The sequence below is a fragment of the Podarcis filfolensis genome (assembly GCF_964270895.1).
Source record: "Podarcis filfolensis genome assembly, chromosome: 13".
In the NCBI taxonomy this organism is placed as follows: domain Eukaryota; kingdom Metazoa; phylum Chordata; class Lepidosauria; order Squamata; family Lacertidae; genus Podarcis; species Podarcis filfolensis.
In genome coordinates, this window is record NC_139615.1 from 16,193,218 (window position 1) to 16,217,033 (window position 23,816).

General features: G+C 48.3%; 3 protein-coding genes and 1 long non-coding RNA gene across 14 annotated transcripts; 3 read left to right on the plus strand and 1 right to left on the minus strand.

The window, feature by feature from the left end:
* Positions 1–611: 611 nt before the first annotated feature.
* Positions 612–5,040, plus strand: LOC310747488 (uncharacterized protein). 8 transcript variants are annotated; one of them, XM_083581916.1, is made up of 5 exons: positions 612–791; positions 1,875–2,015; positions 2,627–2,764; positions 3,101–3,247; positions 4,633–5,040. In XM_083581916.1, the coding sequence occupies exons 2-5, from the start codon at positions 2,010–2,012 to the stop codon at positions 4,756–4,758; spliced, it is 417 nt and encodes a 138-aa protein (XP_083438042.1). In that variant the 5' UTR covers positions 612–791; positions 1,875–2,009; the 3' UTR covers positions 4,759–5,040. The 8 variants fall into 8 exon arrangements, with proteins under 8 accessions (XP_083438042.1, XP_083438048.1, XP_083438043.1 ...); XM_083581922.1 differs by having other exon boundaries at positions 4,636–5,040; XM_083581917.1 differs by having other exon boundaries at positions 664–791; positions 1,872–2,015.
* Positions 5,041–5,725: 685 nt separating this feature from the next.
* On the plus strand, positions 5,726–9,644 carry LOC310747492 (crk-like protein). Of its 2 annotated transcripts, XM_083581928.1 has the most exons (3): positions 5,726–7,645; positions 7,820–8,275; positions 8,897–9,644. In XM_083581928.1, exons 1-3 carry the CDS (start codon positions 7,472–7,474, stop codon positions 9,020–9,022), a joined length of 756 nt encoding a protein of 251 aa, XP_083438054.1. In that variant the 5' UTR covers positions 5,726–7,471; the 3' UTR covers positions 9,023–9,644. The 2 variants fall into 2 exon arrangements, with proteins under 2 accessions (XP_083438054.1, XP_083438053.1); XM_083581927.1 differs by lacking the exon at positions 8,897–9,644 and having other exon boundaries at positions 7,325–7,645; positions 7,820–8,524.
* A 119-nt stretch (positions 9,645–9,763) lies between these two features.
* On the plus strand, positions 9,764–23,231 carry ALDOA (aldolase, fructose-bisphosphate A). 3 transcript variants are annotated; one of them, XM_083581926.1, is made up of 9 exons: positions 9,764–9,903; positions 18,653–18,778; positions 18,900–19,111; positions 19,790–19,844; positions 19,968–20,128; positions 20,915–20,998; positions 21,147–21,321; positions 21,981–22,180; positions 22,783–23,231. In XM_083581926.1, exons 2-9 carry the CDS (start codon positions 18,667–18,669, stop codon positions 22,876–22,878), a joined length of 1,095 nt encoding a protein of 364 aa, XP_083438052.1. In that variant the 5' UTR covers positions 9,764–9,903; positions 18,653–18,666; the 3' UTR covers positions 22,879–23,231. The 3 variants fall into 3 exon arrangements, with proteins under 3 accessions (XP_083438052.1, XP_083438050.1, XP_083438051.1); XM_083581924.1 differs by lacking the exon at positions 9,764–9,903 and adding an exon at positions 12,292–12,831; XM_083581925.1 differs by lacking the exon at positions 9,764–9,903 and adding an exon at positions 12,771–17,789.
* On the minus strand, positions 21,433–21,659 carry LOC310747493. The gene is made up of 2 exons (XR_014540927.1): positions 21,542–21,659; positions 21,433–21,509 (listed from the first exon to the last, which is right to left on the minus strand). It is a non-coding gene; the product is annotated as an uncharacterized lncRNA (long non-coding RNA).
* Positions 23,232–23,816: the final 585 nt, after the last annotated feature.

Sequence of the window (23,816 nt, forward strand, 5' to 3'; positions counted from 1 at the left end):
GTAAGCTGCTATGGGTATTCACTTGGAAGAGCGGAGTAGAAGTATGCTAATACAGAAGTAGTAGTAGTAGTAGTAGTAGTAATAATAATAATAATAATAATAATATAACGGGGAAGCTGTTCTGCAGCATCTCCTCCGGTTTCTAGTTCCAAACCCTCACGCAAAATACCCTTCAGACTGCAGGAAAGCCGAATCTGCTTAAATTGTACCCCGAGGCGAGGCCAAATCCAGTGCTCAGTTGCACGCAAAATCCTGGGGCTCCGTCTAATAGCATGCATGCAGATGGGTGGGTGTGCTGCACTTTGAAATGCTTAATTAATAAAAATAAAAATAAATACGGAACGACTCCTGAACAAGAAGTAGTACCATTTCCTATTTTTGCTGCTTTTTTAAGGGCGTGGACACTCCACTTCTCTGTCACACCTAACACTAAAATCCTGCATTAATTTCCCCCGTCATTTTCTATCAGCAGCGGCCTCTTTCCGTCCCGAAGTAAACCCGGTGGCAGCCTCCGCGTACGAGTCTTTCGTTTATAAGTCTATAATCTTCCTATTGAGCGCATGCGCTGCGCCGCGGAAAACGGCGAAGAAACCGAGCGAATCATCCGCGCATGCGCCGCTCGTGGAGTAACGACTGCCATGAACTTTTGAGTATGATGCGCTTTCCGTTTTACCCCCACCCAGCCCCGCCCCGCCTCCTTCCCTCCAGCTTTCGGGGCCTGATTGGTCGCTACAACGGGCCAATGCCGCGCTACAGAACACTCCCGTTACTGGGTAGATTTCCTTCAATAGGTAGGACGAGTCTGTCTGGTGACGTTTCTGTGAGGACCGAGAGGAGAGTTGAGGAAAAGGCTGACGGTTTGGCGGGTTGCTGTTAGGAATGAACTGGGACGACGTTTACTTGAATGCAGGAAATAAGGGAAATTCCCGACCACGAGATTAGATGAAGGGCTTTGACTATTGTACCTCGAGCTGTTCTCATCCCCCCCCCCGCACCAAAATGGAAGAGGCCCACTCGCTTCCCTTCTCGCTGACGTCACTTCTGGCGCAGGCGCCGCATTTCCGTTGACGCCGCTTTTTTCATTCCTGTCCGAACTCTCGCCTCACTTCCGCGGAGGAGCGCAGAGGCCTTAAGAGAGTTTGGTCGCAGTGGGAGCCCGTAGCGGGCCGCGCGCGCAGGTGCGGTTTCCAGGGCGACCGAGGGACGCCTTGGTATATTTACATACTGCATGGCTTCCAAGTTGCTCAGAGCAGCGTCTCCCCCTCTCCCGTTTTATCCTCACAACAGCCCCGTGAGGTAGGCTAGGCTGAGAGACAGCGGCTTGAGCTTCAGAGCCCAGTTTAGTCTCGGCCGCTCGCTCCACAATGCAGAAAGCCTGGGAAACGTATGAACGTGATACGAATAAAGCTGCACAGTGAATGATAAACTATATTCATAAGGGAGTGGACATTAATGAGAAGAGCCTGGAGGTTCATCAACATTGGGAAGAGGAGGAAGACCTGTTTCGTTTCCATTTGGTTATGGAAAGAGGGAATTTTGAGGAAGAGATGCTATGAACAGGGAGAGGGGAAGTAGGCTTGTGGGAGGGGGTTGTGGGGTCAACTGTCAAAACTGTCAAAATATTCGAGCTTCATTTCCAAAATAAAAATTTATTTATCCCAGTGACACTGAAACTTTAATACCATTCTACACATGTGTGTGTTATAACAGCAACATAAGAGCTTTGGAGCCTGTTTGATCAGTCTCAATATGGTTGAGACCTCTTTGAAATCAGTAGTGTTCAGAGTTAATGTATATGCATGAAAGCTTCATGAGGAAAGTGAGTTTTAACTCTGTTGCTCAGTAAGTTCTGACCCTCTCTTTTGATCTAGCAGACTATAGATGTTGTGCTCAAGGAACAAGTGGAACCATGGTCTGTAATAGCTTCAAGTTATTTGTCTCTTCCTTGGGGCTCTGAGCTATCCATGGAGCCTCCAGAGGTTGATGTCTAGTCCTTCCCCAACTGAGGAATGGCAGTAAGTAGAGCATTTTTACTCTGTATTCACACTGCCCTTCACTTCACTTCTCAAAGTGCCCCATCTCTCCTCTCCCAGTTTGATATGTGACTGAACTGAATTTAATAAATCTACTTATGAATCAATGAAGACTGATTTGAAAGCCATGTGTTAAAATTCAAACATTTTGAGTTTGGAATATTGATTATTGTGGGATACTCTCCATATAAATTTTAGTATGTGATCCTCTGTGCCTCACAAATATTTGAAGGTTAGAAACTCACTAAACCGTTCTATCTCTGCAGCTGCTGCTGCCACCACTAAATTAAGAGGAATCACCTAACTTCCGAACATGTACTACCCTATGTCAGAGAAGCTATACACTTGGTGTATATGCTTCTGGTCAGAGGCTAAACATTCCCGCTGCCAATTTTCTGATATTAAGAACCTTAAGTTCTTAATATCAGAAAATTGGCAGAGGGAATGTTTAACCTCTGACCAGAAGGTATTTCATGTTAAGTCAAAAGCTGTATTTCAGTGCTCAGCCATGTAATTCCTTTAATTGCTCTTCTTCCTCCTCACCACTCCATACTGTAAACGTCCCTTCTCCTTTGGCTTTCCTCCCCTTACAGACTCCATCGCTGAACCCTCCACCAGACCTCCCTTTTGCCACAACCTTATTCCTGCCTCTCCCTGCCATCGTTTTCTTGGTCGTTGGATCCTACTTAATACTCCTGGCCCTGGTCCTTGTCCTCCGACAGTGCCTGATGGTAACTTGGGGAAGGGATGGCAATAGTTGAAAGGGCAAACACATTTGGGGATTTTTATAGGTGTAGTAATGAGAATAGATCTATCTTTTCCATAGTGCATTACAGCATACCATATGACAGTGCATTATGGGAGCAGTAGTCCTTTGGAGAGCAAGTAGAAAGGGGTAACAAATGCACATTGTTAATATTGTGTGGTTGGTGTTCTGACAATTTTGGATTACTTGCAATCAATTCCGTAACAAATCATAGGAGCTCTAGCCTATGAGAGATAAAAGGAATTGCTTCTTAACTCAAGTTGTGAGCCAACCTGGTTTTCCTTCTCTTACCTCCTTGCAGGCCCGGGGTCTTTGTGCCAACTGCTGTTCCTGTGAAAAGCGGCCTTGGCCAAACATGTGCGAATGCTGTATGACCTGTGCAGAATCATGTGACTGTGCCCTTCCTTCCCCAACGCGCTGTATGGATCGCTACTGCACCTGTACTAATGTGAGTTTTCCCTCTGGATAATTGATTGGCTTTTTGGGAATATCTGAGACTAGTTCCCCCTGGGGTCATTTGAATGCAGTGGTACCTCCAGTTACTTCCGGAGGTCCGTTCTTAAGCCGAAACCATTCTTAACATGAGGTACACTTTCGCTAATGGGGCCTCCTGCTGCTGCTGCGTCTTCCGCTCACATCCCAGGGCAAAGTTCACACCTAGGGGCATCTATTTCTGGGTTAGCGGAGCTCGTTACCCGAAGCATTCATAAGAAGGACAGTACGTAACCTGAGGTTCCACTGTACACAGCAGTGTCCAGGTGGAAAGGCAGTCCAGGGCTTAGCAGATGAAAATGTGGGGAGTGGCAATGACTGGCCGTCATGTATGTTACACATTTTGGGGGGGAACTTATTTTTTTGTTGGGAGGGGAAGGGTGAGAGGGTATGATTGCATGTGCTAAGAGGAAAGAGAGAACAATTCAGAGCAGAATAATATCTTGGCTTTTTAGAGCAAGGATGGCAATCCTGTAGTTTTCCAGATGTTACTTATTTAACAAGATTTATATAGCTCTGAATTTTTAAAATCTCTATGCGGTATGCATAAATCAATGCAATATATTCATAACAGCACTCATAAAATCAAACTTAAAAATGGGTAGACATAAAATTTATCAACATGTATAGGATTATGCTGCATATTTTGAATTTTGTGGCAGCTCCATTGTTTACCTGTGTGTGGTGTGTTTGTGCACGTGGCAATGTCTGAATGTGGAATTAGATTGAAATTCTGAGCTGGAGAGTGCATTTCCTATGGATCTCTAATTCTACCTGCATGAGTAACAAAGCCAGCAAGTTAGGCAGTAGCAAAGATGTGGTATTGCTGGAGAGATAAAAAGCTACCTGAACAGTTTCAAGCAAAGAGGGTCTTGAAAACAGCAGCACTTGTTATTTACTAAAGCCCATACTCCTTAAAATCATATGCTAACCAAAACAGTATATATAATTTGAAAGGAGGAGAGGGACAGGCAAGAGGGATCTGTGTGGGAGGAAGAAAGATGAACAGGGTAGACAGACACTTACACTTTCTTTAGAGCTTGTCAGAGCTTCTTCAGGGAGGCTGTGGCCTACATGTTGAGAAACATCAAACTTACAGGTGTTCAGAGTGGAAAAATGTCAAGGGAACTTACCATGATATTCAGACCTATACTTTGCTGGTATCTTATCTTCAGACACTGCCTATTTATTAATTTAAAATATTTATACCCTGCCTTGCAACAGTCTTGTAGTAATCATTATTCAGTATTTCCCTGAGTCCAAGTTTAGTGAAGGATGCTGTAACATCTTGATGCAGGTATTTCCATAGGTTAACAGTGTACAATTTCTGTCTCTTACCAGCAGGGCTGGGAACCAGGGGCTTGTTCCTTTCCTCGCTTGTGTCCACTCTGCGATTGTGCCTGCACATACCAGCCCCCAGACTGCCAGAACATCAATTGCATTTGCTTTGAGATCAAACTGCGATAAAGAACTCAAAATAACAAAAAGATTATGTCTGTGATTTGGGAGTATGGGAGGATTTGGAAGTCTCCATACCAGTGGTGGATCCTACAAGCGGTGGACAAGTAAAATGGGGAGTTAGTTGCTCAGCCTGACATAATTAACTTGTCCTGATGCAAGAAGTTTTGAAACTGAGCTTTTTCTTTTTCATGTTGATTTTTCAAGTGCTTTTGTACTTTGTACTGCATGTTTGATATTAATGTTTTTATATGAATTGCCTCATTTTATAATAAAGCAGGTTGAGTATCACTTGTGTCTGTCTTTAATGAGAATGCAAATGGAGTCCATTTAATAGACCTTTGCTGCATGGAGAAGTTTCCTAAACTCAGAAAGTGCTGGGAAGAGATAAGAACAGAAATTGAAGAAATAATAGGCTATACTTTACCCAAGGGTCCTCTAATTTTCCCATTTGGGTATGCTCAAGAAGCTCTTTTAACAGAGGACAGGGAATGAAGACAACATCTCTTGATGGCTGCCAGAATTATTATTTGTCAAAATTGGGGGAAACAGAGCATCTATGAGCATCTCTTTACAAGGCTAACGATGGGATCCTATACATGCCTTACTCAAAATCCCATCAGACTTACTCCCAAGTAAGCATGCATAAGATTGTTGCTCCAGTAGTTTGATATATTTGCATATGCAGATGAGGGATGTAAAATTTGAATGGAGCGGAAGAGCACTAGTAATGGATACCCTGGATATCCCAGCAAAATACTTTTAATCACTATATTCAACAATTGCTAAACAGCCGGTCCTCTCGTCCTTCTTTACTGAAGCATTATCACAACAGGGGGCAAAAAAGTGGGAAGTCCGCAGCTAAACCTCCCATCACAAAAGCAGCTTGTCTCTGGATGGAGAGGCGACTTCATCTTGGAATTGGGGCTCGTTCCCACAGCCAAGATGACTCTTTCCCCTTCCCGGCAGCTTCACGGCCAGCTTGCCCGGCCTCAAGATGGCCGCCCCTCCCCGGTTTAAAGGGGGAGCGGGGGTGCGTCACTTTCCCATCAACCCTTCTGTAGCTGCAATCAGGGTCGCTTGCAGCGATTTGAGGGAGGGGAGGCTGCTGGCCGGAGCTCTGGGGCTCTGAATGGGTTAGAGCCGGGGAGCCGGGAGCCAGGATGCCTGGGTCCTCTGGGGAGGAGGGAGCGGGGCTGCAATAGGTCGTGGCCGGGAGCCGTGGGGTTCCCCGGGAGGAGGCGAGGTGTGCGAGGGAAGCCATGTGCAGACAAGGGAGAGAGGGCTTCATTGTGGCGCTGCTGCAGAGGGGCACGCTGAAGAGCGCTTGGAGGGTGCACAGCTGATCTTTTTTCATTTTGGAGGGGGAGGCTTTTGAAGATTGCTTTTGATCCGTTAAAGGGCTGCAATGCAGCATCGGGGTGTTGCTTCCAGGGAATACTGGAGAGTAGTAGAGTGGATGCATGGACATCGGAGGGGAGCGAGGAGTTGCATTATTGTTTGTCCAGAGCTGGTGGGGTGGTAGGCAGATAGGTTTCGGGAGGCTGCGTGCAATATTTTTGGATGCTGGAAATTTTGGGAGCCAGGCTACTTCTGGGGGTGTGTTTTATTATTGTTCTGCTGCGCTGGGGCTAGTTGGGGGGTGGGGCGGAGAACGGTGGCCAATTTGTGATCTACCGAGGTGGTTGGGGAATGGTCTCCATTAGGGGACGCAGTTTGGGGTGCTGTACCTTTCTCCAGAGGATAACCAGTGAATTGGGGACAGGGGCTGATAACAGGAGTGGATCTGTGAAAAGTCCCCATTAACCTTTTGGTGGGTTAAATCTCATGCTGGGGTAGGGATGCTTTCATATGGGAATGTTGCAATTCTGTGGAAGTTATTCTATTCACTTGGTGGGTATGTATCTTCATCTGAGAAAGATTAGGTTTTGAAAAGGTTGACTTCCTCCAAACCTTGACTTTTTAAAAAAAACAACAACCAACAGTATCCTGCTAGGTTGATGAGGTGCTGGAGGAATTCTGGAGGAATTTTTAGAGGGTGCAATCATATCACACTTTTTTGGGGGGGAGGGTTGTGTGTACTACTTAATTCACCAAGTGTGACCTCTTAATTTTGTAGGGATGTTCTAGTACAAGGACGTAAATATACTGTATGTGTTCCCCGCAGATATACAACTGGTTTTGTTGTATTATATGAAGATGGTTATTCAGTAGAACCTGTATTTGAGTAGGGATTTAACTGTTAATAGGGTAGGTTGGTCAGGGAAGTGCCCCTTCCCCATTATATTAGAACTTGGGAGGGATGTCTAGAAGTGACCTAACTTTTCATGACATCCCATTAATTTCCAGGATTTGATTGCAAATTGTAGAAGTGTTGCCTGCATTTCTGAGTCGTTTCTTTCCTTTTTGGAAATCTACTATTGCCCGAGAAGAGGGGTGTGGATGCTGTCAAGGGATATCGAAGTTAGATTATCTCAGTATAAGAGAACTTGGGGTGGAGCAACATAACAGAAGAACCATATTCCTTTGGGGGGGGGAGGGTGTTATGTGTATCTGGATTATTTGGAGGTCACACTGAACTGGAAGGAAACCGGAACAGCTACATGAGGTCACTGTTCAACAGGTTAATTTCCTCTTGACAAAGTGCTCCAAACTCCGGAGCAACTTAGATATCAGTTTTCTCGGAAATAATAGAGGGGGGTGGGCTTCTTTCCACCCCCTGATGCTGCCCCAAGCCATGTCGGCTTTTGGGGATGCCCATGAGTGGTACATGGGGGCTCTGAGTCGGCAGGAAGCAGCCGCCTGTCTCCAGGGACACCGCCATGGAACCTTCCTGGTACGGGACAGCACCACTTGCCCCGGCGACTATGTGTTGTCCGTCAGCGAGAACTCCAAGGTGATTTCTGAAAAAGGGAAAAAGGGAATTTGGGGGTGGAAGGGCCCCGTAGGAGGAGCTGAAAGTGTGTGGATTTGATTGCACATTGGAAGCGGAGGGTGGAAGCTGGGTGTGTGCCTGCGGAGGGTCACAGTGCGACAGCCTCCTGCTTCTCTACCCTTCTCTTTCCTCCAGGTGTCTCACTACATCATAAACAGCCTCCCTGGGCGCCTGCGGATCGGGGAGCATGAGTTTGACGGCTTCCCTGCTCTGCTAGATTTCTACCGCCTCCACTACTTAGACACGACCACTTTGGTGGCCCCCGTGGGACGGGTTGTGGCGCCGGCCTCTGCCCAGCCGCCTCCCGCTGGGGAATGGGTCCGGGCTCTCTATGACTTCGTCGGCCGCGATCAGGAAGACCTCCCCTTCTCCAAGGGGGAACCCCTGAGGGTGCTGGCCAAGCCAGAAGAGCAGTGGTGGACAGCGCAGAGGGCCGATGGGCGTGTGGGCATGATCCCCGTGCCGTACGTCCAGCCCTGTCCGTACGCCCACCCCAGCAGCCATGGTGCCCCTCGCCACGCTCCGGTCATAGCGAGGGCGGTGCAGCGAAGGGTGCCCGGTGCCAGCGACAAGACGGCACTGGCCTTCGAGGCAAGTAATGGGGTGGTCTGCACAAAAGGGAACGAGTTTCTGGTTACCAGGTGGGTGGGGGAAATACGCAGATTACTGTTGGGCACTAAGGTTTTTCGTTGCACAGAAATGTGGCGTTCTGGTCCAGCCCTCTTCGCACCCCCAAACAAAAAGCTTGTGTTTGGACTAGATTTTGCACATTAATTCAAATGAAATAGTTATGCAGCATAACACTTATCTGGAGGGTTGATGAGCATAACTTTGAATAGCTGTGGAGCAGAAGGAGGGAAGAATGCATCAGTTCGGATGGGAAAGGGTGTAGAGGCTGTGTGGGAGTGCAGACGTTCATCCACACATTAGATGCCTGTTGTGGTCCCATTGCCAGGCTACACTCCTGAAAACTTGGATCTTCAATCCGTGTTATGTTTCCGTACAGCAAAACTCCATACTCTGGCTTTGATCCTGTTCCTCACTTGAAATGGCAGTGAAGGGAAGATGAGAAGCTGCGTGATTTATTCAGGAAAAAGACTTGTTTGCGGGGGGCGGGAGGGAAAACTGGCTGTGCAGAGGTGGGTGGGTAAAAAAAAATGCCCCCATGATATTTGCATTCTGATCCCTTCTGTGTCTCATGATGCTCTACAGGTGGGTGACCTCATTGCTGTCACCAAGATGAATGTCAACGGCCAATGGGAGGGGGAGCTGAACGGGCGCCGCGGCCATTTCCCCTTCACCCACGTCAAGGTCCTGGACCCTGAAGAAGCCAGCTGAACATTTGATGATGTAACCCATGGAACGCTGACTTCCCCTGCAGTGGGGCACAACCCTTGAACTCTGACCCACACTTGTGAGCTTCTGACTGTCTCGAACATTGTACTTCCTTGAATTTTGACCTACCCGGTGGATGTTATTGATCATCCGGTTCGTTGATACTCAAGCTCCTTGGATATGGACCTCTTCTACCACTTTGGACTCCTTAACCCATGAACCTTGTTCCTTGACTCGCTGTTCTTAAAATGCTGTGGTAGTTGAACCCTATAAACTTTTTGACTCTTTACGGGGACCCGTTCATATTTCCTCCCTAGAAACATTGATCCATTTTGGCCTTGTGATTTTTTCAACTCTGATTATGTGCCCTTGAATCTTGCAACTCCCCATCCTGTGCCCTGTGAACCCAGAAACTCTTGAGCTTTGATTATTGATCCCCTTATTCTTGTGATTTTTTTTCATTTGATCCTGTCCACTTGGGGTGGGGTGGGGAAACGGGGGCGGGGGGGGGAGTGCTTGGCTTTGGCCAGATGGCTGACAGGAAATCCTCCCCACTCCTTATAGAGACCCTGCTTCACTTGTTGTCTGTTCCAAACTGCCTTGTTAATTAAAGTTTCCTGCTGATGATCCCTCGCTGGAAATTTGCTCCTTCTGGGGTGGGGCTAGAGGGTTAATATGGGAAAAGAGTAGCACAGTTGTTATGGTAACGAGCATCACAACCCAGGCCTCAAATGTTGCCATGGTGAAGTGGAGCACAGCCTATTGCTGTAGGCAGGAGGAGGCAGCAGCAGCAGCAGGCCACAAATGCTGCGCAGAGCATCTTGGTTGCGTGAGGATCACTATTAAGTCTCTCTCCATGCCTGCCGATGGTTCCTGCTTAATAGGTACAGTATTCCCCCCCCCCCCAGTTTATATACCTATATACTGGAGCCGGTTGGTCTGCTTGTACCTCTTCTTGATACAGTCCCAGCTGCTCCCTTCTCTTAACAACATCATTGGCATATTCAGAATTTCAAAATTCAGTATGTTATAGAATTTCCCCAACCTGGTGTCCTCCAGATCCTTTAAAACACCAAAATAGTGTCTGATCTCAGAAGCCAAGCAGCGTCTGTCCTAGGAAATACAGTGGTACCTCGGGTTACATACGCTTCAGGTTACATACACTTCAGGTTAAAGACTCCGCTAACCCAGAAATAGTGCTTCAGGTTAAGAACTTTGCTTCAGGATGAGAACAGAAATTGTGCTTTGGCGGCGTGGCGGCAGCGGGAGGCCCTACTAGCTGAAGTGGTGCTTCAGGTTAAGAACAGCTTCAGGTTAAGAACGGACATCCAGAACAAATTAAGTACTTAACCCGAGGTACCACTGTACTTGGAAAGAGCCAGTGTGGTGAAGCGGTTACAGTGTCGGACTAGACTTAGGAGGCCAGGGTTCAAATTTGGCTCAGGAAGCTCGCTGGGTGAGCTTGGCCCAGTCACTGCCTCTCTGCCTAACCTACCTCACAAGGGGAAAGCCATGTACACCCCCTTGAGCTCCTTGGATAAAAAAGTGAGTTGTAAATGCAATAAATAATAACTCCCGTCAGACCCAGGCAGTTTGATGGAGCTGTAGTCCAGAACATCTAGGTGGCACCAGCGCAGGGAAAGACTGATTTAGAGGCACGATTTGTGTGGCACACCATACACAAATTACATCTGCACATACACAACCCCTTGATATAAGGTGAAAAGTCATCTTGCTGATCTGTAGTCGTGTTTTTGTCATTACTTTCCCCAAAATCCCTCTGTGATCCACGGACATCTTAACCCATGTTTATCTCTAGATAGAAATTATTCTTTCTAGGTGGCAGGGAAATGTTAGGATCATAATACCATCATCACTGTTGGTCATTTAGTTCAAGAGCAGGATCTTGCTCAGGACACAATCTGCAAATGCAGGATACCACCTCAGCATCCTTGACATTTGGATGTCCAGCCTCAGCTTCCAAAACTCCCCAGTCCATTCCACTATTGAACAGCTCCTACCATTAAGAAAACTTCCCCTGATATTTTAGCTGCAATCTGCTACTTGTACCCATTGGTTTGAGCCCTGCCCTAGGCACCTATTGTGTCTCCCTGGGTCTGGCCTGGGTGTTCTCTCTGCTAAACAGGCCAGGGCAATGTCAACTCTTCCTCGCAGGACTTGGCTGAAGTTCCAAAAGCCCTGTAGCGGCCAAATTCACCCGCCCATGAGGAAGCATCTAGTTGTGTTGACACTTGCTCTGCACCTCACCCTGAGGCACTGCTTATATAATGTAAAATGAGACAGCCTTCCCCCGCCCCCTTCATCACCTGATGAATTTGGGAAGATGTAACTTCTGTCCACTTCATAGCAGAGAGACATCGGCTAGAAAAACAGAGGGGCTGTTGGTCTGCCAGTCAGCTGCTTTACAGCTGGTGTAGCCACTGCCTCCTCTTCCAGTAATAATTTGAGGCGGGGTTTGTGTGATAATTCCCAGTTCTAATTGGTTGTGTAGCTCTAACTGTAGACTTGAAGAGCCTGACATGTCCCTTAAATAATCTTAAGGCCTGTTTCATCCCCAGGCCCTAAATATCAGGAATCCACTTCCTTTAGCTGAGTTGGTCCACCACACCCATTGCTTCTAAAAAGATTTCATAATCCTAGAATCATACTGTGGAAAGGGACCCTAGAGGTCAACGATAGCACCCTACACAACTCAGTGCAGGGTGTGTTAATGCAGGATGCACCCCCGACTGATGTCTGCCAGCCCCGCTCTTAAAATATTTCCAGTAAACGAGAGTCTGCCATCTCCTCAGGTTCTGCTCTGAAATGGATCGTGCCATCTTTCTGTAATCTAAACAGCAAGTTGCATATACAGTGGTACCTCGGTTTAAGTACTTAATTCGTTCCGGAGGTCCGTACTTAACCTGAAACTGTTCTTAACCTGAAGCACCACTTTAGCTAATGGGGCCTCCTGCTGCCGCCGCGCCGCCGGAGCCCGATTTCTGTTCTTATCCTGAAGCAAAGTTCTTAACCTGAAGCACTATTTCTGGGTTAGCGGAGTCTGTAACCTGAAGCGTATGTAACCCGAGGTACCACTGTACCTCTCGTTTTTTCAAAAAAGAAAAACAAACCCCTTTTGGTATTGAGTTGTTGTTCCTGCAGGGGGGCAGCAGATGGCGCTGGGAGACTTAAGGTCCTGGGGTAGGGGCAGAAATGGGAAACCCAACAGAAGCTTTAAAATGCAAGCCAGCAGCAGGAGAAAATTGGGGGGTGGGAATCACCCAAGATGGAGGGTGGAAGTTGCCTCCTTTAGACTTCTCCTTGGGAAAGGGAGGAGGGGGCCGGATACAGCTCACGGGTTGAGGCGGAGAGCCGAAATATATTCTAAATCTTAGGGGTTGCTTGCAGTCTGCACCACCGCCAGTGCAGGGCTGCAGGGAAGTGGGTCAAAACCGGGCTTTCGGGCAGAGAGGAGGATAGCATGCATGTGTGGGGATGGTTGCTTGGTTGGGACTGAGCCACACTGGGGGAGGAGGTATCGCACAGGTCTCTCAGCCCCGGGCCCCGTGACACCCTTGCTGTTCCTTGCTCTGCAGGGAATGTCAGAGGCCTCGTGTTTCACATTCCCAGACCCCAAGGCCTATATTTAGGCTGCCCTGCGAAAGGCCAGGGGTCGGGGAGAAGGTTAGCGCGGCCCCTCCCTCCCGCTCCGGCTCCCTTCTTATACAGCCCGGCCCCCGGTTTTGCCTCTGCCAGTCACCCAGCACCCAACGGAGCCGTCGTGTCTTGCCAGAACCCCCGCTACACCCACGGTATCTGGGAGATGGGAGGGAAAGGAGGGGGCTGGGGGGGGCGGGAGTTGGGAGAAGGGGCTGTTGAGAGGCAAATCTGGTCGGTCGCTGCTAGGAAAGGGCCCAAGATGCTGCCTGCATGAGATTGTGGGAAGATTTCAAGGGAGATAGGATGTGGGGCTCAGTAGGAGTGCAGTGAGTGGCCTTAGCGGGAAACAACATCTATAGCTCAGTTAGTTACAGTGTGGTGCTGATAACACCAAGGTTGCATGTTTTATTCCCAAATGGGACATGTGCATATTGCTGCACTGCAGAGGGTTGGACTAGATGATCCTCAGGGTCCCTTGCAACTCTGCAATTCTATTATTCCACCTCTGTGAATGACAAAGTATGCTATTTGTGGATGTTGTTTCAAGGGTGTATCCTTTCGTTTAAAACAGACAAAACCCTCTGCCTGTTCTGAGTTTATGAACAGTAGATTTCTCCTTTAAAAGGGAAAAAAAGCAACAACACTGAGCCTGTCTGTCTCTGATCTCTCCCCCCCCCTTTTAAATCCTGTCTCTGTTCTCTTCCCATCACCCCCTTTATCATTTATTTATTACATAATTGATGGGGCCTCCCTAAACCTTGAATCTTGTTTTCATACATCTAGTTACTCCATGTAAGACCAAAGGGACTCCAGCTATATTATCTAACACGGCTGTTTCCTTTGAATGCTGCAATGACTTGCAAAAGTCTTGCACAGTTGCTGATTGTTTGAGGAAGTAACACTCACATAATCCCATGGTATCTGGGACACAGGAACAGAAAGTATGTGTGTGTGTCTGTCTCAATCCTTCTGTCCCTGGTGCTTGCCCAATCCACCGCTCCAGGGTTTGGGTGTCCGTGTGTGTTGTACCTTCCAGTATTTGTCTTGTAAGCAAGCCTGTGACCTCACTTTGCCTGGACCTCCATTGCTCCTTGGCTCATTCTTTGCTCCTCCTTAACCTGCTTCCATCTCTTGTCTTATCTAAGGGAGCTTTCTTTTCTTTTCTTCCAAATGATGCTTTCAATCAGGTCGTGCAATCCCTGCATCTGCAACTCAGATGTAAAGCCTACATTGAATGGAATGTATACTTTGATTTTAAAAGCCCCGCCTGCTGCTTTCTATCCTGCATGAAAAGGATACCCTTGTCCACACTGCAGCTATTCTGAACATTACTTGTGAAAACCCTCTTCCACATAAGGTGGTCTGGACAGGGTGTGTATGGTAGATCATTGTGGGCACTAAATGGGTTGCAGTTTGCCGACTAGTGATCTGGCATTTTTAAAAAAAGGGCTGCAGTCGTTTCTTGGAAGGATCTGCCTTGCTTTTGCTTATTTGTTGTGAAGGGCCTGGGGGCACGCAGTCAAGCTACTTCCTTTGTTGCTCTCCTCCCCCCCCCCACTGCCACTTCTTTGGGGAGCAAGAGCTTCCAGAGGTGGGTAGCTGGGTTAATGTGTTGCAGAAAAAAAATCAATTAATAGTCTTATGGCACTTTGAAGACTTAACAGATTTATTGTAACATAAGCTTTTGTGGACAAGAGTCCACACCATCCACCAGAGGAAATGGATTTAAGTCCACGAAAGCTGCCACAATAAATCTGCAGCGAGGCTCTTTGATATTTGAGATGGGGAAGGCAGAGCTATAATGCCCTTAACAGTTGCCGGCCGAGCAGAAATTTTAGTAGGCTAAACTTTCTTTAGCATGAAGATGAAGAGGGGAAAAGCTTCACCCCCTACACTTCTGCACTGGAAGCCCGGTGGCAGTATTGATTATTATTCAAAAGGCTTCTGTACTGCACAGTCGTCTCTCAAAGCGGCTTGCCATCCATACTGTTCATTAAAACAGCCAACAATGAACATCTATTGCCATTCAGCAATCGTTTCAAAAAGACAGGGAGCCTTCACCACCTTCTTCCTGGAGCCTAGACACCTCCTCCTATATCCTCCTTGTTAACATTTCGGGGCTTGGTCATTTTGGCGTTGTGGATGAGCAGCTGTTCGACTGCATTGTCGTTTAAAGGCTGGCTGATCTAAGACTCTGCAGAAACTTTATAGGGGGCGAGTGGCTGTGATAGTTGTGGTGAGAAGGGGTTGGTCTTACTGGCCCTGCAGAGGTGGAGCAAACAGTATTAACTGCTGCGGGTAGGCCTCCCCCCCCCCCCCGCCACCTCCTCTCTCTGTTGTACCCTTTAAGGCAGTGCATGAGAAATCCGGGAAACGCTTCACCTGTTGAATGGGTGCCTGACCTGCTATTTAATTAAAAAGGCCGGGCAGCTTCCGGTGTAAATCACTTTGTTGATTAACTGCTCGGTATGACTGTGCGTTTTGGAAACGTAAAAAAAGAGTAATGGAGATATATTTTTTAAAAAGAGACAGGGACGTTCTCCTCAGGGAGGGGGAAGAGGTCAGGAGGCAACCTTACTGGAAAAGCGTTGGGATCGGGTGGGGAGAAAGAAATCGGCGCATGAGGAAGAGGGATCTGAACGGATGGTGACCTTTCTGCCGTTCAAGCCGCGCGTACGTTCAGTCCTGGCAGGGAAGCCCCCAATCAGCCAACCCTGTTTATAGTCGCCAGTCAGGTCCGAATGGGGGGAGGGGGAGGGGGCGCCTCTCTCGTACCCCCTGCCGCCTGCTACGTGCTTTCCTGCACAGAGACCAGTGACTCAGCTATTACCGTAATCACCCCAAGAGAAGCCCAGTTTGGATTCTGACCAGGGCTAAGAAGAAGGTTCTGGATTTCGGATTGGGAAGCCAAGGCAAAGGGGCGGCGGGGGGGGGGGGTGTTGCAGCATTCCCATGTTACACTGACCCCACAGGTGCCTGGCCTTTTCGCTCCTCTCATCAATCAAACAGCAGCTGCCTCTCACTTCCCAGCCGCTGGGGTGTTATATAACCCACGGTGCTCCCCTGGCAGTTCCTTGCTCAGTGCAAAAAAACCGACAACAGCCCAGTTTTCCACCCCAGCCCACATCTTGGATGTGCATAAGCGCCCAGCTTTTTTCTCTGGGTTATTGAATCTCTCCTGGTTCATTACAAGTGCAGTAATTGCACAGGGAAATCTGTCCTACAACTGAAACAAACAAGCCGAAATGCACTGTTCTCCTTAAAACATGGATCAGTGGCACTTTGAATTGCAACTGGCATATTTTATTAAATTTATCCCTCCCCTTTTTACAAGAAAAAAGGTCTCAAAGCAACTGATAGCAAGTTTAAAATGCAAAGATGACATAAAATAGCCCAAAGCTACATGGTACTAAAAGTTTACATCCACCAGCAACCAATAACAGAAAAATAACATCTGCCCATCCCAAAATGGGGAAACCATGAACAGACCAAAAATCAAGCCACAGCAAGATCCAAATGCTTGGGAAAACTGGAATGTATCTGTCTGGTGCCTAAAATCTTACAAGACAGATGCCAAAGGAACCTCCTTATCTGGCTCTCTAAATTGCAAGGGTGTTGGCGCCAGAGAATGTCAGATGAGACGAATGTTTGGCTCCTAACACCAGAAAGGTTGAGGCTCATCCCAGTGTGGTCTTGAGCAAAAGGCATTCTGCGCTTGCTCTGATGCACCCCTATTTATGAGTTTACAGGACTAAGAAGAGTGAAACCAGGTTCTGGGAAGGTGCCCTGAATTGGGTTAAGCTCTGGGCAGAATTCAAAGTGGTTCAGAAAATTTTGGGTTTATATGTTTTGCTTTTTTAAAAAACTATTGGACAGCTGGACTGTTTCAGTGGCCAGGTTTTGAGTCTGTATTACAATTCTTCCTCCCCGCCCCCAATCTCAGTTAGCCACCTATGACATCTTTACCCCAATGCACAGCTTGTAGGCCAATAAAGCACTGACAGGATCACAACTCCAGAACCCAGATGCTTGGTCTTGTCAAAGAAATCTCTGTTGCCCCTATACTGATAAAGCCACCAGTTTTGACCCTGGAGCTTTTATGGGGAGTTCAGAATCTTCGCCATCAGCTGTTGTTGCTTCTGATCTTTTAGTACTGTAATTCCTTATCCTGGATTTAAAGGCAACGTTTTGCAGTCGCCTGTGGCTCCGGCCAGCAAATATTTGTCCTTTCAAACGGGTCCTACTCCCTTGCAAATGTGCTTAGGCTTGCAGCCTTTCCCCGTTATAGAAGCTGCCCTTTCGCTTGTGAAAATTCCTTTCTGCGGGGCCACCGGTTCCATCTTATCGCTCCCACTCCGATTCTCTCTCTTGCACAATCAGTCCCATGCCCAGGCCTCTCTCTTTTCCGCAGCTCAAGCCCAACACTCATGGGGGTGAGGGGATCCAGAAATAGCAGCGTGTCCTTCAGAAAAGGACAGAGGAGCTGGAGGAGCGGGGATCAGGTGTCCCCTTGAAAGGTCATCGCTGAAACTAGAGTCTGGCAGAGAATGCAAAGGGGGGAAAGACCTATGGAGCCCGATTTGGCTTCCTTTTCCATCTCCCAGGAAGATGGGGCAACGCCCTCGGTCCTCAACAACATTTTATCCCTTCGTGCTCTTTAAACGAGCAGGTTAAAAAGTGCATGTGCCCTTTTAGGGTATGCAGTGAATGCGCCTAGCTTATGGAGGTTTCTAATCTAATCGCAAATATGAAAACGTGATTTTCCTCCTAAGCACATGCTGGGGTTCTGCAGCACGGTCGGCCACGGGAATGAAACCTCTTATTTCCACGCGTAGGACTCAGTCGAGTGGAGCAGAGTTCGTCCACGCTTATCTCAGTTTCCTTATATTTAAATAAATACCTTCGCCGCTATTAGGGGGTGGGAGAGCTTGGGCCCTTTAAGTCTCCTCCCTCCCCACTCCTCAATGAGTCAATTTCACACCCTTTTCCGCCTTGCCCTGCTACTTGACGTTCGATCCTGGAACGCGGAGCTTCTTTTGAGCATTCGATTCGAACGCTTCACTTTGCTCGCGCCCATCCCGGCTCCTGTTTGCTGCTGCTAAGGAAGAAGGCAGGTTTGACCCCCCCCCCCCATTTTCTTACGCACTCATTCCTCCAAGGAGAACGAGTGGCGAACCCTTCCTCTTTACAGATTAGGATTTCGAGGGGGGGGGGCGAGTAAAGAAAAAAATAAGGAATGGCCGCATGATCAGTTGCGGATATTCTCTACCCGCCGCCGCGGCGGTTTATATAATATGGGGATCGGACTTGGAGATAGATAAGATGGAGACGGTAAAACGTGGGGTGGCGTGGGGGAAGGGAGGAGGAAGTCCCGGTGGGGGAAGAAAGCAGCATTTGAAATCACGTGGTGAAGCTTAATGTACAACTGTTGCAGAGGGGGAAAGAAAACAGGACAGCCCCCCCCCAAAAAAAACTACAGTAAGCGTAAATATTCCTCACTCCTTCGCTCACACTTTCCAGTTTTTTCCCCTGCAATTGGACTCGCATTGCAAAGGTGCTGCATCTGATGGGGTAGCTAATATCAGGGGGGAAACTCAGAGCATGGCAAGGATTCGGAAAAACTGGGGGGTGAGAACTGGGGTTCTCTTGAGGAACAGGGTAAACGGCTATTTCCTCTGTCCTTGAAACGCCCTTGGTATCTGTTAGCCATCACCTGCTGGAGCCTTTCCTTCTTCTTTCAAATATGGCTTTAATCTGGGCATCCCCTTTGACCTTAGTGGGAATCCTCCGGTTTCCATAGCAACAGGGAGGAGCAGAATTCTCTCCCGCCCTCCTGGCCAGTCTCTGTACAGACACGAAGGTCCTTGTTGTGGGTGTCTCCTTCAGATACAGGACTGAGCAGGCAGAAAAGAGGAAGGCAAGTCCAGAGACTGCGTTGCCAGGCTTGTATTAACACTTCTTTGCCTTCTCCAGTTTAGCCATTCAAGATGCCTCACCAATACCCAGCCTTGACACCCGAGCAGAAGAAGGAGCTGTCGGACATTGCCCACCGCATTGTGGCCAAGGGCAAAGGCATCCTTGCTGCTGATGAATCCACCGGTAAGGGACAGAGAGCTGCTGGGTGGGGAGGAAGAGCCAGGAATGTGGAATCAAAAAAGGGCTGCACAGCCTTCATTTTAACGTAACAACTGTTTGCTTCATCCTCTCCTCCGCCTCCTAGGCAGCATTGCCAAGCGCCTGCAGTCCATCGGCGCCGAGAACACCGAAGAAAACCGTCGCTTCTACAGGCAGCTGCTCTTCACCGCTGATGACCGGGTCAACCCCTGCATTGGTGGAGTCATCCTCTTCCATGAGACCATGTACCAGAAAGCCGATGATGGCCGCCAGTTCACCCAGGTCATTAAGGACAAGGGCGGCGTTGTTGGCATCAAGGTAAGCGACGTGCGTGGCAAGTGATAAGTCTGAAATGCCTGAGCCCACCATGCTTGGTGCCCTGGGAGGTAGGCCGGTTCCAGTATTCTGGTGACGCACGACCTTGAAGGCTGCATGACCTTGCAAAAAAACAACAACAAACCACCACAACGCAGGAAAAAATGCTCCAACTTGAAGGCACCGCCCACTTTTTAAAAAATCTGTTTGCAGAAGGGCTTGCTAACTGATTGAGCTAGCATCTGAGCAAACCTTAAAGAAAATTCATATTTTCTTTAAATTTAGATAACCTCTCCACATGTCACAAGAGACATCATTTTAGGAGAGGCGTTCTCTCCTGTGTGTGAGAGAGGCAGTTGTAAGCAATAGAAAATTATTCATTTTTTAAAATAAAAAAGTCTGCCTGACTTGATGGTTTATTTATTTAGAAAATGTATAGTGGTGCTTTCTCCTTCCTTGCTCAGAGTAGTTTACAAATACGAAAGGAAAAGAGTGGTCTGGCCATTAACACTAATTACCAAACTAAGAACAGCAGCCAAAAAACACACAAAGAACTTCATCACGGCACTTGTGATCAATGCACTAAGCAGCAATAGGGAAAAGCTTGTTTAAAAAGGAATGTTTTCAGTCACTGGAATGCAGACAGAGAGAGACTTCTCTGCTTCGCTTTCCTCCCTGCAGGTTGACAAAGGTGTTGTGCCTCTTGCTGGGACTAACGGAGAGACTACTACCCAGGGTGAGTCTAGATCTCTGTGTGTTTGTAGGGGGAGTTGCGAAGGGAAGCCAATCTAGCCTGGAGCTAAGAGAAGCAGCTGGGTTTGACGGCATCCGCCCTTAACCTCCCCTTTTACCTGTGCAGGTCTGGATGGCTTGTCTGAACGCTGTGCCCAGTACAAGAAGGATGGCGCTGACTTTGCCAAGTGGCGCTGCGTCTTGAAGATCACTCCAACCACCCCTTCCCACCTGGCCATCATTGAGAATGCCAATGTGCTGGCTCGCTACGCCAGCATCTGCCAGGCGGTGAGTGCCAGCAGGCATTGAGGGGAAAGGGGGCATTTATCAACATCTACTGAAGCACTAAGCAGTTTCTAGAAAGACCCGCTTATTTTCCGTTTTTTGGATGCTGGAAGAAGGTTGAGTCATCAGGTTATGAGCAGCTCATGGATCGTTTTATGACTGTCCGGACAGTTGGCATTAGGATTGTTTATCTGCTCTGTATCGCTGTTTATATATTTTAAAAAGGGATTTGTAACCAAGCCTGAGGTTGTTAGATGGCGGGTGGGATGGAAGTACACCAAATAAACAAACAAACGGATGGAGCAGTGGTCTGACTCTGTAGGGCAGTTCTTTGAATCTGCCTTGCAGCTTGGCAGTCAGAGCGCATCTCAAGATGGTAGTGTTGAAATGGCAGTTTCGTCCTCTTCGCCAAATACCGCTCTGGGAAATTTCCCAAGGACATGCAGTGCCCTTATTTTGCAAATGGGTGGAGGCAGTCTTCTGCAACTGCAGTACCCATCTGCTGCTACAAGAGGGCAGCAAGGAATTTGGTAGGTTAGACATGTGGCTTCCCCTCCTGGGTGGAATTTCCAGCTCTGATGTACTTGAACTAGGAAGGAGTTCCACATACTCAGTAGCTGCTGAAACATCTAGGTGGAGCCCTCAATTAGAGCCTAAGTTGCATCTAACTAGATTAGGCATGTGATCAAATGTCCTTCTTGCAACTTGGAATTCTTACTGTGTTTTGATTTAGCTCTGTTTTTTCTTGTGGGATCTTAACTATCCATCTCCCCTGTCTCTCAACTCCAGAACGGGATTGTCCCCATTGTGGAACCCGAAATCCTCCCTGACGGTGACCATGACCTCAAGCGCTGCCAGTATGTGACTGAAAAGGTGAGGTGGACGTGGAGGGAGGCGCTTGATTGACACAAGTTGGTGTGGGCTGCCTTTTGCCTTTTTTTGCCTCTGCCGTGGAAGGAAAGGAGAAGGACCTCGGAAGAACTTCCCAGCACTGACCTCCTGCTCCTTCTGCCATGCCTAGGTTCTGGCTGCCGTGTACAAAGCCCTGAGTGACCACCACATCTACCTGGAGGGGACCCTGCTCAAGCCAAACATGGTGACCGCTGGTCACGCTTGCACCCAGAAATACACCAATGAGGAAATTGCCATGGCAACCGTCACCGCCCTGCGCCGCACTGTGCCCCCAGCAGTTACTGGTAAGCGAACGGGACCCAGAAGACCTGTTCCTTCCTGCCCCACAAAAAATATGTGGCAGCCCTCAACAATTTACACTGCAGTAATATATAGAGCCCATCCCTACAGGACAGTTGCTGGTATCTGTTCAATAGTGGAGTTCTCATTGTAATGGTTACAGAGTTGCCACCATAGTTTGTTACGGTCATACCTCCGCTTACGTATCCCTCCAGTTATGTAAACTTCGGGATACGTAAGCGGCAAACCTGGAAGCATATTTCCGGGTTTTTGCCGCATGCGCAGAAGCGGTCCCTCCAGTTGCAGAAAGCTTGGGATCCGACCAGAGCTCCAGAACGGATCCTGTCCACAACCGGAGGTACCACTGTATTTGTTCAAGGAAACTCCTTTAGCTTTTGCCTGGAGAGCTTCCTGTAGTTGGGACATTGTCCCACCCCACCAACTTTTTTGAAAAAGATGTTGTGCTAGACAAACCTGTTTTTGTGTGTGAAGGGACAAGTGGTGATTCAGGAGGCAGAACTGGGGTGTGTGTGGATATAATACCCTCTATTTCTAACATTTTCTGCAATCAAACTCTTCTCCCCCCTCCCCCTTCAATTCTGCATTTCTCAGATATTAAACCCTTCCTTCCTTACCAGCTGCTAACTGTATTGTCTTGCCGCAGGTATCACTTTCCTGTCTGGTGGCCAGAGTGAGGAAGAAGCCACCATCAACCTGAATGCCATCAACAACTGCCCCCTGCACAAGCCATGGGCCCTGACCTTCTCCTATGGCCGTGCCCTGCAAGCCTCTGCCCTCAAGGCCTGGAGTGGCAAGAAAGAGAACCTCAAGAATGCTCAGGAAGAATACATCAAGCGCGCTTTGGTACGTATTGCCGGGGCCCCGGTCGCCCTTGGGAGTGGGATCTAGCAGGTCAAGGCAAGGGGCTGCGTAGCCACTGGACAGCAGCCACTCCTTTAAGAAGGTGCTCAGGGGTTGGGTATGTGCAGCGATCATCTCCCCAAAAGCTGCCTTTTGGAAGACATGTATTATTAGTAAGAGGATCAAATGCAACAAATCTGGTTGGGTGCAAATAGCAGAAAAACTAAAAGCGACGTTGGTGGGGAACAGGAAGGGGTCTGAGGTGTGTCTTTGAAAAATAAACAAATTAACTGGTCACACATTGCATTGAGAGTCAGGGTTCCCAGGTTCTGTTCGCCCAACCTTTCGGTGGCAAAAGGTAGGGCTATGGGCGAGGTGGCAGGGGGTTGCAGTTGTCAAAGTTACGGGTAAAGTGACGCTGGGAATCAGGACTCCTTGGCGTTTCCTCCTGGTAGGGGACAGGAGTTTTGTGTGTCAGGAAAAGGGGCCTAATTTATGTTGTGGCTGTGATCCTAATAAGGAGGATGTGCGAAGTGTAGCTTTTCTTTTTAAAGAGGAAAGCAGTTCCAACATCTCTTCTCACTCCCCCCTCTTGTTTTACACAGGCCAACAGCCTTGCCTGCCAGGGCAAATATGTTCCATCTGGAAAAGGCGGAGCCGCTGCCAGCGAGTCCCTCTTTGTCTCCAATCATGCTTATTAAAATCAGAGGCCTGGCTGCGCTCTTTTGTTGTTACGTTGTGCCTGTGGTGTCTCTTGTTCTGTTTCTTGCCCTGCCCTGCTCCCTCTCTGCCAGCTTCTATAGCAGGGAAAGGTGGACATCTTTGCCTTGCCTTGAAAGAACCCAGAAGCCTTGGCTTCTTCCTTCCCCTTGATCCACCTCCCCACCGCCACCTCTGTATGCCTTGTGTGTGTGTGTGTGTGTGATGTCCCGCTTTTCCTTCTGGTGACCGACGACACTCCTGGTCCGTGGCCATAACACCGAAATGTCTCCGGAGCTGGGACGACGCCTGACTCGCGGACTTCTAGAAATAAACGAGAATCTATTTAAACATTGCCAGGGTCTCTGTTGTTCTTTCTTTCCCACCGCAGAGTTCTAGATGGAAAGTTTCATACACACCGTACCAAAAGATGTACAAGGAGCTGCATTGGGCTTGTGTCCTATTTTGCCAATTGTTGTTGACTCCAGGGATAGCCAGTGAATGCAGTGCCTTCAATATGTTGTGGACTGCAGCTCCCATCATAAGGACATAAGAAGCCAGTGGCCCACCTGATCCAACATCCTGTTCTCAGTGGCCACCCAGATGCCTGTAGGAATCCAGCAAGCAGAACCCCAGAGCACAAGAGCACTCTTCCCTCCTGTCGTTTCCAGCAAGTGGTATTTAGAAGCATTTTCTGCCTCCAGCCATTGAGGCAGATTATAGCAGTTAGTAGCCATTGATAGCCCTACCCTCCCTGACCATTGACCATGCTGGCCAGGGGTGATGGTGGTCTCCAGATGTTTTGGACAAATACTCTCCATGTTGAGTGGCAGATTGTGTTCCCCCCACCTTGCCCTTCTTTTTGAGTTTTCGAAGCCAGGGGCTTGAATCTCTTCTATATAGGTGTTCAGCTATGCTTCTTAATGACCTAGCTATCAAA

Coding starts and splice junctions, on each gene's coding strand:
- LOC310747488 (XM_083581916.1), top strand. Junction 2,765..3,100: donor TCCTCCGACAGTGCCTGATG/GTAACTTGGGGA, acceptor ACCTCCTTGCAG/GCCCGGGGTCTTTGTGCCAA. Junction 3,248..4,632: donor GCTACTGCACCTGTACTAAT/GTGAGTTTTCCC, acceptor GTCTCTTACCAG/CAGGGCTGGGAACCAGGGGC.
- LOC310747492 (XM_083581927.1), top strand. CDS start 7,472: ATGCTGCCCCAAGCCATGTCGGCTTTTGGGGATGCCCATGAGTGGTAC. Junction 7,646..7,819: donor CCGTCAGCGAGAACTCCAAG/GTGATTTCTGAA, acceptor TCTTTCCTCCAG/GTGTCTCACTACATCATAAA.
- ALDOA (XM_083581926.1), top strand. CDS start 18,667: ATGCCTCACCAATACCCAGCCTTGACACCCGAGCAGAAGAAGGAGCTG. Junction 18,779..18,899: donor TGCTGCTGATGAATCCACCG/GTAAGGGACAGA, acceptor TCCGCCTCCTAG/GCAGCATTGCCAAGCGCCTG. Junction 22,181..22,782: donor AATACATCAAGCGCGCTTTG/GTACGTATTGCC, acceptor TGTTTTACACAG/GCCAACAGCCTTGCCTGCCA.